This window comes from Plectropomus leopardus, chromosome 3, assembly GCF_008729295.1.
Source record: "Plectropomus leopardus isolate mb chromosome 3, YSFRI_Pleo_2.0, whole genome shotgun sequence".
In the NCBI taxonomy this organism is placed as follows: Eukaryota; Metazoa; Chordata; class Actinopteri; order Perciformes; family Serranidae; genus Plectropomus; species Plectropomus leopardus.
In genome coordinates, this window is record NC_056465.1 from 29,020,784 (window position 1) to 29,034,822 (window position 14,039).

Sequence of the window (14,039 nt, forward strand, 5' to 3'; positions counted from 1 at the left end):
AAAAGTATGTAATTAGGTATTTGGATTATTAATAGGACAATTACGCCGGTCTACATGGCGCTTATGGAAATGAACCCCGGGCTCATAAACCTCGCTTGGGCATAAGGCAACAGCGGACCTTCTGAATAATTTACGCACATTTTAATATTTTATGCATGGACATATTTGTGTATGTTCTTCCTCTCGTGGTAATTTGTTGTGCTGGGTTGTGTTGCACACCCCCCGCTGTATTGCTGTACTTTTCAGACATGTTAACTGAAGTGAGGACAGCCAAAGCGAGGTGAGCGATGATGATTGGGGCAACACAAGCTGGGCCTCTCAGTAACACGACTGCAGTGCAGCCCTTTTAAAAAAAAAAAAAAAAAAGAGCAGCCATGAGTCACACATGCAGACAGGATGAATTATTGATGGTGTAGACAGTGTCTGGTTGAAAGCTGTAAGCTGATAAGGTACAGTGGGCCACTTCATCTAAATAAACAGGTCTAGATGGAGCTTGTTGTGGAGCAAGTCATTTTCTTATCGAGTTGCAAGTGCTCCTGCGTTTTTCCACATGGCTTCTCCCACCACAGGCGAGTGTGTCCCTGCAGGAGGCTGTTTGGGGTAAAAGAATCCACAGGGAATAAGAAAACAGGGACAGAGAAGAGAAGTGTGAAATTACTTTGAATACATCCTTCCATCCTTTTGGTGTGTCTCTGCGTGCGTGCACACGTGTGTTTATGGGCTTCCATGAGGCTCCCGTTTTTGTCTACAAACTCCAGCAAATTTAGCAGCTGCACAGATCGGCTCCACTGGTGAGGAAAGGAGCCCAAAACATCCAAGTCACAGTAAATCACAGCTAACTGCTACTTTCAGTTCAACAAAAACTACACTTTGTCTACAGCATAAAATCACAGAGGGAAAGGAGGGAAATTTAACCTTTTGAAACATGAGCAAAATGGCTTGATTTCTTTCAATATCATGGGAAGAAGACAATAAGCAGCTAGAGAAGAAATACACCAAAAAATCAGTAAAAAAGACAAGAAAATTACCTGAAAATCAGTAAAAAAACAAAACAAAAACTAAATAAATAAAGTTTTAAAAAACAAACATAAACTAACTTGTAAAAGTGCTTTAAAAATATCATTTTGAAACATAATTCTAAATATCTAATTATGATAATGATAAATACAATTTTCTTCCCAATCTTCATTTTCCCTCTTTTTTCTAACTCTACTAATTTCTTGCAAATGTTTTACGAAATCACACCAAGTTGCTCAGGCTTCAAAGATTTTAATACTTGTGAACGACGTCTGAAAGCAGCATAAAGATGTCACTCCAAGTTTCAAAAGGTTAAACCAACCCCCAGATACAATTTATACTTTATACTGTTTTTGCATGTATACATCTTTAACAAACTTGCAAAAGCACATGCTGGAATATGGAGATTTGGTGGTGCCTGGCCACGAGGATTGGAAATTGCAACCAACTGTCGTTTAGTAGTTTTTTTTTAACTGGAGCTAAATTATCCGCAGAGGTGTCCTCCTCTCCAAAACAAATGGACCAGGTAATTAATACAGATAAAAACTCTCAATAAAGTAGTTTCACGTTACACATCAGTGTTTTCGCCCAGTGCTTGCGCACCTGTTAAATGTGATAACTAAATGTGTGCTGACTCTATTTCTGATCCGCACATTCAGGAGTATTTTTCCAGAGGTCTCTTCCTCTCCAAAACAACCAGATTAGGTCATTTAAACAGGTAAAAATACAGTATAAAGCAGTTTCACGTTACAAATCATTGTTCCTCCGTCACTGTTTGGCATGAGACGAGTTATCTCTGATAACTTAAGATCCGGATGTTCAAGAGGTTTTTACTGGGACCACAATTATCCACAGAGGTCTCTTTCTCTCCAAAACAAAAAGAGCTGGTGATTTAAACAGGTAAAAAACACTGAATAAAGTTAAAGTTTAAAAAATCTGTGTTTTTCTGATTCTACTTGTCGCAGAGGGCTAGTAGGAAAATGTTGGTGCAGCGTTTCAGACTTTGTAGACAAGGATCTGTTCCCTCTGTAGATATAATCAGCTCATTCTAAAGTAACAAAAACATGACATTTTATTATCAGGTGATAATACACTAAAGAAAACATACCAGCTATAGTCTGTTTCTGCCAATACTACATCCCCCTAAATCCCACACACACTTTTACACACTTTAATACATAAAAAGTCACCATGGAGCCTGTAGAGAAGAGAAAGCCCAATTGAAATATGAATATAAGAGCATATTTATGAATGTGACAGTTTCTGCATATAAAAAATATATGTAGCCGTAAATAATTTATTGAACTGGATAAAAATTGTGACTGTTTCTGGAGGTTATTTGGCAGTAAGACACCTTTTGGGAAAATAGGGTTTCACATGTAATGAGATATCTTCAAGAAAGTTTTATACTTCAGGTTTAGGACCAATAGGATGCTTTAAAAACACTTTTTTTTCAAAGTTAGAACTGTTTGTGTTATTTTACATCTGTTAGAAAAAGGCAATGACACATTAGAGCCACGCACCAGTCAGAATTTGGCAATATTTGAATTAAAATGTGAGGACAGTTTGGTGGGACGTTTCCTAATGATGTCTAGCCATAATACCTAAAGATGTTTTCTTTTTTGGTTGTTGCTTCTTCATTCTTAAATACATATTTTAAAGAGAAAAGCCATGAACAGGTGGCACACAATCCAAATGGATGAGGTCTTAGTTTCTCCTTCAGTTTCTTCACAATTTCTACTCAGAGTTGAGTACATTAGAGGGATAGTTTTGATATTTTTGGGTTTGTATGAGTAAAAATTGTTTTTTTGGTGTGGGCTCAGAATAAAAGATTATGTGCAGAAAAAACGTATCAGTGACGCAGAAACGCTCATCCGGCAGTGATCACAGCGCTGATCCTAGCAGACTTCATCATTTTGAAACCGAGCTCCCTGTAACAGTTATAAAGGGCTCATATAAGCCAGGCTTGAGTTTTAATTGCTAATTCCACATGCATTAAATTAAATCCACCCCCGTCCTCCCCGTTCTCATTATGGAATCATATTAATTAGTCTATTCTGTCTCTTTGTTCCCTGTAGACTTCACTGCATCAGGTCCAAGCGAGAGATCACCACCCAGCGAACATGTCAACGTATCCGGCCCTCAGGGACCCCGAGGAGGCCCCGCCTTTGCTCCCGCCCCCAGCAGCCACTTTCGATGGGCCATCAAATCCATGCGAGCCTCCAAGCTCGGCCCTCCTGGGAATGTGGCTTACGTGGGTAAACGTCCCAACTGGGAGCCGATGGAAGCTAAAGCAGGGCCGCTCGAAGTGATGACCTTGCCCACGTCCCTTCGACAGGACATCCCGGAGAACTACTCAGGTCTGGGGAGGGACCAGGACGGAGAAGATGCTACTTCGCCAGCAGCTGCTAGAGCTGCGTCAGGAGAGGAGAAGGAGATCGAGGGGAGCAGTGATGGGAGTAACTTTCCTGGTGGGTTTGGATTGAAAGGCAACAACTTGGACACCAAGCAGAGTCCTGAAACAAAGTCTGCACTCGGCGAAAGCCAGACTGAGGTTGTAGCTGTGGCAGAGCACACTACTCTGTCCCAGTGGCAGCTCGTGCAGCAGCCCACCACCCCACCTCAGGGCTCCCAGGAGCCACACACAGCAGAGGAGGCCAGGGGGGAGATCCTCTACATCCGCCGGCCCACTGAGAACCTCTCCTCTGCTCCTTCACTGAGAGAAGAAAGTAGCTCAAATTCAGGTTTCACTTCTCTTTTTAGGAAGAACAGCAAAGACACAAACAAAAATGAGGCTGTGACTTCCACACCTGAAGCACGTATGGAGGTGCTGACAACTTCTGAGGTGACCACAGTGGAGCTTCTGACAACCAGAGACACGCAGAGGACGGATCCTATCACGACAGCAACCCCCACAGAAAATTCCTCGGAGAGAACCACCACTGAGGAGTCTTCTATTTCTATATCTTGGGTTCAGGAAGAGACGGAGAAAACAACACCTGACCCGCACCTCACAGCTACACCAGCACCTGGATCTCACACCTCTACGGGAGTCATTCAGTTGACTACGTTTGCGTCAGACTCCAACGTCGGCGCCACACAAATGGAATCAAGGTCGGCAGTGTCGGAGTCTTTCGTGGTTGGAAGTCGGTGGACACCTTTCAAAGACATGAGCACAAAGTCGGAGGAACACAAAACTACAAAAGACACAAACAACCCTTTCGGCATCCTCGTACCCAACTGGGCGTTCGGGCTGATCCCATCAGGTAAGTGAGCTCCCGTTGAATGAACTTCACCGTCACTATTATCTTCATGATTATGAGTGATTATTTAATCAGTAGCCATTTATTTAATTATGTACGCAGCTCAGTGTGAGACAGGAACATCACTCACTCCATCGCTGTCCTGAAGTGACACACGGTACAGAGACGGCATCGTTTTAGCGCTGCTGAATGCCCTCCGCCCGAGTTCACGGCCTCTGCAAACCACCTCAAACATATAAACCTCTCTTTCCTTACTGTGTCTGTCTCTTGTTGTTTCATTCTACATCTCGCCTCTCTCCCGCTCTGACACGCATCATGCATTCTTAATCCAGGCTTGCCCTCCCTTCCTGGAGAGACAGCTCCAGACAGCGAGGCAGTGCGCTGAGGTGAGACCAACTAGGTCTTAGTGAAGTAATTAGCGGGTCAGAGTGAGTGCAATTAGGTGAACTGGGGAGACGCAGAGATCCTAGTCCCCAACAAATCAATGTAGACACAAACTACAAGATGGGACTTGTAATTGACTCCGGTCGCTTCTCTGTTCTCATTTTCAAGTTTGTCCATGTGCGCTCGGCTCTTTCTCTCCTGGCCGGCTCAACTTTCCCGTCTCGCACTCCATCCCCGAACTTCACAATGATAGCGGTGTCCGTGCTGTTTGCCTCAGCGTGCTCACATTGATTTCTTTTGATAGTTAATGGACCTGCTGCTGTGGCAGAAAACAACAGACTAAATAAACATAACAAACACTATATTCTGAGGACCGCTTGTCTCTTCCTCGTCTGAATTTGTAATCTTAACAACCAAAAATGTGTTTGCTTATGTTTAATGTATCCGTCTGTAATGACTGCAATATTTATTGCACGTTTCTGCCAATGTAATGTCACTCAGTCATCCGAGGCTCAGTGCATCTGCTATTTTTTGGGTTTTGGAAATACATTTTCAAAATTATGACATGGATCATTAGTCATCCTGCTCAGAAAAGTGCACAACTTTTCCTCATAAGTCATGACAGCGGTCAGAGCTGGTAGAGATAAATTTACATGAAGCCTTTTTTGTTGCAGTCATTAGTATAACAGCCTATTCAGAATATATTCACTTCATGTTAACACCTCAGTTATGCAGAAATTTAGTTCTTTCCATAGAAATTTTGTAAGCATTTTGCAATATGTTTGGCAGATTAAAATCTGTCATGTGCTTTAAGGTAACTTTCAGACTGGGTTGCAGCCATGAGCAGATAATGAGGCAATGGACCCCAGCACCTCTCTTACATAGGAGCAAGAAACTCATACTTCTCCTTGTGGCTTATGTGTCTGTTTGAGTACATTCTTTGTCTTTTTTTCTGAAATTTTGTGCGTCTTTATGGCCATTTTGATTCTCTTTCTGGTTGGTATGTGCTAATTTGACATCACATTCATGTGAAAGCCCAGGAGGTCCCATGACACTTTGGCTTGATAGGCCTGTTCAACAATTTGTCTATGATTGCAGCCGCTAAAAGCGCCATAAATTGCACATCCATTGATGTTGCTATCTGCCCTGTCCCAAAGTCCAATTCCTAAAGAAAATCGAGCTAATGCTATTACGGCTTAAACACTCACATGAAGTTTTGCCGTTTTTTTCGTACAGTTTCTTTCTTTCCTTTTTTTTTTTTTATCAATGTGGCAATGTACAAATGTTGCCTTTGCACCAAGAGCACAAAGGGAAGATTAATGACAGAGAGAAAGTGAAAATTCTTAAATTCTCAGACAGCAAGCCACAAGTCATAGTCGACAAGGGAAAGAGGCTTTCCTGAAAACTTCAGGCAGTCTAGAAAGTCTGGGCTTCACATCCTTATAAATTCAGTTATCATCATCTCTCTGAAGACATGTATGATTTTACTGCAGCTGTGTGTGGCTGTTACCGCCGATCTTTGTGAATTGGAGTGTTTTCATAATGAGGCTCATTTGCATTGAAAGGCAAATTTTGAACTAAACATATGCAGAAAATACTGTACAAATAGCACAGGAGTCTGAGATGTTGTTTGGTGGCAGCGCAGTCAGGGATGCATTTGAGAATTACACAGTTTCCTTTTGTCATATTTATGCAAGCTTAGTGGCCACAAAATCCACAGAATTCTTGTGTGAAAAAAACTGGCATGGATGGCTTACTGAACAGGCCTACTGGTCACTGTTGAAGGGACCCAAAGTCTCAGGGGACCCCTATGGCCTTCACCTCCAAAATGGCACTCAAATTAACATGTGCCAACCAGGAAGAGACTCAAAATGACTACAGAGAGACACAAAAGACCACAACGAGATGCAAAGGAACTGCAAAGTGACACAAGATAACAAAAACAGGCAAAAACCACAAATGGACACAAAACAGCCAAAAACAAAAAGTCAAAATATTGCCTCAAACAGACACAAAAGTGGGGTGACCTCTAGATCACCTGGTCAAGTGCCTCCCATGTAGACTGAAGCCTTTGCAATCGCCCAGCTTCAGTTCTGACCTGTACGACCTGTCCCTTTGTTACCTTTCCTCCTATCAAAAAGGGAAAAAATGCCTAAAAAAAAATCTTAAAAAAGGGACTCAAAAGTACCACAATAAGACACAGAATTACCTCGAAGAGGTAGACTACAAAAAGACACAAATTAACCACAAGGAGTAAAAAAAAAACACATACAAAAAAGATGCTTAACGATTGAAAAGAGATGCAAAACCACCACACTGTCTTTGTGTCTTGTCCTCTGTAGGAAAGGTGGTGGGGCCCTTTTTGTATCTATGACAGGCGCCACTTGCCTCAAAACCATTGTCGGAGTAGTACATATATGTACGTCTTTCCCAGAAACATTGGACATCTTCCCTTTAATAACAGCAGGAAGATATTCTGATAAAACTGTGGTTTCAGTAGAAAGGGCAGCTGAAAAGCAATAACTTTACAAAGGCTCTGCACAGATGCAGTGCTGTATTGAATGCTAAATGTGGAACATGACCATGACAGTGAGCTTATCACTTGAAGTAGTGAACATGTAATTGAGATTTCAAGAAGAGAAAGATTTCGGTTCATGTAATTGCCGCTCAGGGACACTGGCTTACTTCAGATTGAATAGAAGGTTGTTTATTACAAGAGGAAATTAAAAAGAAAACAGGAGTACAAGAGTGCCTTTTTTCATCTTTATCAGTATTTCTGATACAGTGACATTTGAATGGACTGTGTGGCCCTGCTCTTGTTGAGTGATTAGAAGCAGGAGGCCCCTCCCTCGGAGTGACCTTTCGTAGTTGTCAGTTATAGTACATAGATAATTACAGGAATGGCTGTCTGCACATTAAGGCAGAGAGATAGATACAGAGAGGAGGGAAAGGGCAGAGGGATGGACAGCTCTGGGGAGGGAGAGAGGGGTGAGTGTGTCCTCTACGATGCTGTAGGTGGGAGTACATAAACCTCTTTAATCAATGATCAGAGACTACACTAACACAGTCCCATGGGCCTCCAGAGAGCACGTTGTTTCTCCTCTTCTTTTTCCCCTTCCTTCCTCCTTTCTTTCTTTACATTTCTGCACCACCTTCCAAATCTTCATTTATTGTTTGTTATCAGGCCATTCTCAGCTCCTCTGTGTCCTATTTGGCCATATATCAGAGTGATAAGACGCTGGTATATAACGCAACATCCAGCTTTCCAATTCCCCATCGCTCTGGCCTCCAGCTAAACCCACACAGATGGGTGGACACACACACACACACACACACACACACACACACACACACACACACAAAAAGTAAATGTATGTGAAGAAGCACCAGCATGCCAAGCTTTCTCTGGAGTAAACCTCGATAATCCACCCCACATGTTGTGCCATCACATAAAACACACACACACACACACACACAAAATAAGTCTTAATCCTCCTCTGCGAACACTGCGAGAAAGTAAACACGTCTCATTTTATTTCTTTTTTAATTACTCATATCTTCATTTCCATATTGTATAATCCTTATGTCAGTATTCAGTGAAGTTTGTAACACCTCAAGAAAAGTTACAAAAGTGGCTTTTAGTCTGGAAAATCCCAACAGGCGTGGAAATTTACCCAATGGTTCAGAGCACCCGCATCCTGCCGTGCAGGGTGACGGAGCGAGGCGGGGCGGATACAGTAATGGCTGTCTATCCAGCCTTTAAATTACCAATGCCAGTCTGATACCCTGGCAAACAGGGAACAGGATGCCTCTGAGTTATTGCCTTCTTGACTAAAGCCTTGTCCCGGGCTCAAGATGGATCAGACCTCTGGCAACATCAATAACGCAGCAGCCTGCCCCTCAACCAAATTAGAGTGTTAAATTTGGAGGAGAAGGGGCAGTAGGTTGAAGCGTGTGTGTGTGTATTTGGAGATGGAAGGGTGGGGGAAGAGGGAGATAAATGGAGACAGGGGCAGGCTGGGGTGGCATATTATCAGTATAGGTCTGTGGATAGATGTTCAGTTTGTCTGCTGGCTGTTGGAGTCCTTGGATAGGCTGTCTGGAGCAGCAAGAGGGCACATTCTCGCTGCTGCATATAGAAGCCTATTGATTTTCCTGCCTCTCCCTCCTTGTGTCTCCAATCTGTTTTTTCTTCCTTCTTTCTCTTCTCTGTCTCTCCCTTACATGCTTTTTTTTCTCCCTCGCTAACCGTCTCCCTGACTTTATGTCTTTTATTACTCCTCTGGTCATTGTTATGACTCTCGCTGGCATAATGTTTTGATAGCCTCTTGAACTCCGATGTGGTACACCACAAGGCTGTCAATTGCCGTCTAACCGTATCTGTCCCCCGTACGATCCTCAGCCTCGACAGGATCCCCGTCACTGCCTTTTAAAATACAGAGCCACCTCCCTTAAATCTATCCACTGCCTAATCTGCCATCCTGCTTTCCGCTTCTTGTATCCAAGTTTCTCCTTTTTCTTTCTTTTCATGGTGTAATTCCTCCATTTTTCCATATCAAACACTCCTGCTGAATCTAATCCCGTGCTATTGGCTGCTGCATATTAAATGAATGGGATTTGTTAAAGAACAGCCTTGAGGGACACTGGGCTCCATCGTGGTGTGGGATGAAATGTCGTTACACACCACTCTGTGCTGACTGAGCACCGGCTTTTTGTATCCAGTGAACCAGGGGAATAACGAAGCAACCAAAGTGTTGAAAATGAGCTTAAATAGGCTGTGGTGAGAAATCACACTGAGCCCTTTTGTGCACATCGCTGAATGTTGATAATGATAATGCGTTTTAAAATCCACTGAATTCGCTTTAAGTCCGCACTGTCAGGCTCTCTGAAAACACCTGTCTGTATTCCTGGAAAAAATGCTCGTGCCTTTTTCTCCGCAGGGTGAAGGCTGTCCGCTCTCGTTAAGTCGGAGCTAAAGAAGGCCACTTTTAAAAACAAAAACCCTGTTTATACAAAAACAGCAAAATCTCACCACTGCCGCTCTCACAGAAAGCAATCGACGCTGACTCATATTACTGGCAAAGTCATATCCTGCGAGGCTTTTCTTTGTGACCTCAGACTGCCTCATGTTCATGTAATCGGTGCCAACATGGATGACAACTTTGCTAAGCTGGTGATGTGTTTCCTGATTCTCCCCACGCAAAGCCAGCACCTTAAGATTAGCCTCTAAGTCGGGAGCTGTGGTCCCAGCTAAACTGCTGCTGGCGATGCTGATCTGATATTGCGGGTAATGGAGACCCTGTTACTGTAGCATGTGTTGTTTAACCCTGGGGCAACAGGGCTGGCATCGATAAAGCAGTTGGCAGATGGGGTGGGGGAGTGGGGGGCAACCAGAGACCAGGCCCCGCTGTTTCCTCTAGAGCAGTGGTACTGAACCTACAGCCACAATAGGGTGTCAGGTGGTAAATAAATTGATCCACAATGAGATTTTTTTTGTACCATGAATTTAAATAAGGAGAATCAAAATAAAGGTGGACCCCCAACGGAGGTCTGGGCCAAGCCCTGAATGTCCTCAATTCCCAGGAATGCCCCTGAGTACTCAGGGTTCCTGCAGATCCTTTAAAAGTCTTTAAAGATGGGCGCCCCACATACAGATCCTATGTTCTTGCTGCAGCTGCCACGGGATCGAGTCCGGCCTCTGCCCTTTGCTGCATGTCATCCCCTCTCTCCCCAGTCACGCTTCAGCTGTCAGCTGTCAAATAAAGGCAAAAAGCCCCAAAATAATTTAAAAAACTCAAGAAAAATCTTAAGAGGCATTAAATTTGCCCTAAATTGGTAACAAAATATCTTAAATCAGTCATTCAAAAGTATTAAAAATGCTTAGACATGAAGAGTAAGATGTTTATAACCTCGTCTCTTTTTTTTTTACACTGTATTCAAAAATCTCCAAATAATTGGTAACATCTATTTATTTAAATAATTTAGTGAATTTTAGCCTATAAAGGTAAAACATAATTCATTGTTTTTCACTTGTTCCATTATAGAAGTTTAAAATCACTTAAGTTTTAACATTAACAATAACAAAAAAAAAAAAAAATAAATCATGATTTATACCGAGTTAAACATTTGAGCAAAATTTTCCCTAACTCTAAGTAATTGATCTTGGTTCATGTTTATTTATTTTTTCAGTTTTGATTGTTGTAAAATTCTGAGTGGCATTAAAAAGTTTCAGACAGTCTTAAAGCTAACTTGCCCTAAGCTGTAGGAACCCTGTGTACGCCTGACCTGCACCTCCTTTTGCTGCCACAACAAAACCTGGTGATTATTCAGCCTCTGAAGCCTGATCACAGGCAGGCGCATTGTATTTTCTCGATTGTATGACCCAGAGCTCCCATTATAGCAGATAAATGACTAACTCTTTTGACTGCTACCGGTGGAAGATCCGCAGCAGAACAGGTTTTGCTGTTGTTTTTATGAATAATTTAGCGCATCACAGCCCTCTGAAGATCAGTCGGGTGGCAGACTAAAGTGTTGTGTTAACTAGAATCTAACTAGAAACGCCTCTGCGTACACCTGACCCAAACAGGGCTGCTGCAACTCCATTTGCCTCTTGGCAACGATGAGTGAAGAGAGCAAACGTCGAAAGGTTGAAAACGGGCAATTCATTTAATATTTGCAATGATAAATATTAGTAATGTTTATTTATTTACTGGCCGCTGGCTTTCTGTCATTTTCCAAAAGTGACTCTTGGGCAAAGCAAGTTGAGAATCCATGATCTACAGGTAACTTCAGCTGGGATTAGCTGGTCTAACATGCAGACACGCATGTGTGGCTTCTTTAATGATATTCTACACTGGATTTTCCTAAAAAATGTTGTGCAGTATTTTCTCTAAATCATGACCCACTAGAAGTGTGTGATGGTGTATTTATATGCAGAGACTCTACCCACTGTTTTACCATTGTCCTCTTATTCTGCTGTGTTCAAGATGTCCTGGGCACAGTGTGGAGATGACTTTGTGACCTTATGAAAAGGTAGCAACTAGTTGCATGCATCTGCAAAATCGCAGACACAGCGCTGCAAAAACGCAAATATAGTGGGGTGAAACGCCAGTAAGTGGTCGGCTTTTATTTTTACTTTCACGATCGATACTGTTTACGAACAGCAACCGACTATCCCTGCATAGTGTACATTCACCCGTGGCTGTCTAGACATTAAGATAGTATATAAGGCTAGAAGCTAAGCAAACATGGGAATGGCAAATCAACACCTCTGATGCTAAGATTGTTTTGAAAATTAAAGCTAACAAATCCTTTATAATGTTGACTAAGCACAGAGAGAATAGCAGTGGATGAGGAGGAGTGAAGATTAAGGAGAGCATGGAGATTAAAATTTAAAAAATGGAGGCGGGAGAGAGACAGAAGTCCTTACGAAGTCCAGATGTGCGTCATGAGGTTGTACATCATGCTGAATCTGCCATGTCTAATTTGTTCTCAGCAGTTTTTAGCATTCAAGAAGTGCTGTCTACATGTGTGCGTAAGAACAGCCGCTCATAAAACTCTCCATAGACTAAGTCAAATACGCTGCGCCTGGAAAAGGTCATTGAACATCACAGCAGTATGAAAGGCAAATATTTGCTGTTTTGCAAAGTGCTGTTGGTTTTTAAACTGTTAAAGTAAAACACACAGGGACTAAATAATTCAGTGAGGGATTTTCTGTGCAGCTGGCGAAAAGCTAAAGCAAAAATATCAGTGTACACTGCCATTTTTTGGGGAATAGAAATTGCTGATTTATACATGTAAAAGTCAATGAAACAAACGGCAATGTTTGTAAAGCTAATGCACCATCAAAATTTTGTTTTTAATATTCTGCAGTGAGCCTGAAAAAACACAGAAAAGCTGTCTTAAACAGGCATTTTTACGGCATCATAAAAATGCTTTATTATCTTTGCTGCCACAACAAAACCTGGTGATTATTCAGCCTCTAGGAGCCCCAACACAGGCTGCTATATTTTATTTTCTAGATTGTATGACCCAGAGCTCCCATTATGGCAGATGAATGACTAAATCTCTTGACTGTTACTGGTGGCAGATCCGCAGCAGAACTGCAAAACAAGTTTTGTTGTTGTTTTTATGAATATTTTCGCACATCACAGCCCTCTAAAGATCAGTCGGGTGGCAGACCAAAGTGCTGTGTTAACTTCAGTAACACTAACTATGGATGCGAAGCTCCAATTTTCCTTGTGCACAACATATGCTTTTTAATCATGTATTTGTTTTGGCGGTGCAGCGCCTTCTGCTCAGATATGCACAAAGCATTGTATCCAGAGAATTTGCGGCCTTTCTCTAATGTTCAACTTTCCGTAACTTTGCATTTTTAGATTGGAAGTTAACAATAATCGGTGCTATTCCCGCACCAGTCAAACATGGGGTGCATTTATTCCAACTGGCTTTTAGGGAGGATACAGTCAAACCAAGTGGCTTAATGAGGGATAAAACTTCAAAGTGAAACATTCAGCCACACAGCAGATGAAACCATCAACTGCTTGTTGGAGCATTCAGGCATTCAGACATCGTCATCGCTTCTGATTTTATTGTAGTCATTTTCATTTAGCCGCCTCTGTAAACCAGATAAGAGAAGACCTCTGCCGAGCCATATGTCACCCCATTAAAAACACAGACAGGGATTTACTGAGAAGGGTTGTTTTTTTCCCCTCTTCTTCCACGATGAATCCCTATCTGAGTTTTTATTGTCAGGCACAGCCTTAGGGCCCCTGAGGGTGTGTAGAGTTTCATAAAGTGCTGAACAACATCACCTCTGTGCGCCACCAATTGGGAAATGATGGGAGAGATGGATGGAGACAGAGAGCGTGGCAGGGTGCTGTCAGAAGGAATATAATCCTGTGTGTGGAGCCAATGTGTGGCTGTGCGCTCACCTGGTCGTGGTTAACCGTCACAATGAAGCATTCAGGTGTTATCAGATTAGACGTCCAGAATCTGTCTCCTGTTACTGAAAGAATAATTCATCTCTCTATCTGTATTTAGCTGGTCTGCCCTTGTAGAGGGCAAAGAATGGAGACAAACTAGCAGTACACAGCCGTGTTGTTTTTCAGATCAGTTTCTCTCCGTGCCAACACGCTGCTTTTATTACCTCTAAACGAGAAGGATCTGGATATAGATTTATTATGATGTGAAACTGCTCAGCAGACACAGTGGAAATGGAGCTTCTATTACGCCTGTAGCACACCCAACAAGATTTGAATAGCAGTGTCCCTGAGATGCTACTCTCCCTGCTTTCATTCTCCATTTGCAGTCAGACTCAGCCAGTCACACATGCAGGCGCACGCCGTCAAAAAATGGAGCCGCCTGTCATCAAGG

General features: G+C 42.4%; 1 protein-coding gene across 1 annotated transcript in view; it reads left to right on the forward strand.

Annotated features, from left to right (window-relative positions):
* Nucleotides 1–14,039, forward strand: part of ncanb (neurocan b) — a 226,318-nt gene that overhangs the window by 130,849 nt on the left and 81,430 nt on the right. The window contains exon 12 of the mRNA XM_042483584.1: nt 3,096–4,283. Coding sequence (XP_042339518.1) covers nt 3,096–4,283 — 1,188 coding nt within the window. The remainder of the gene's footprint in view (nt 1–3,095; nt 4,284–14,039) is intronic.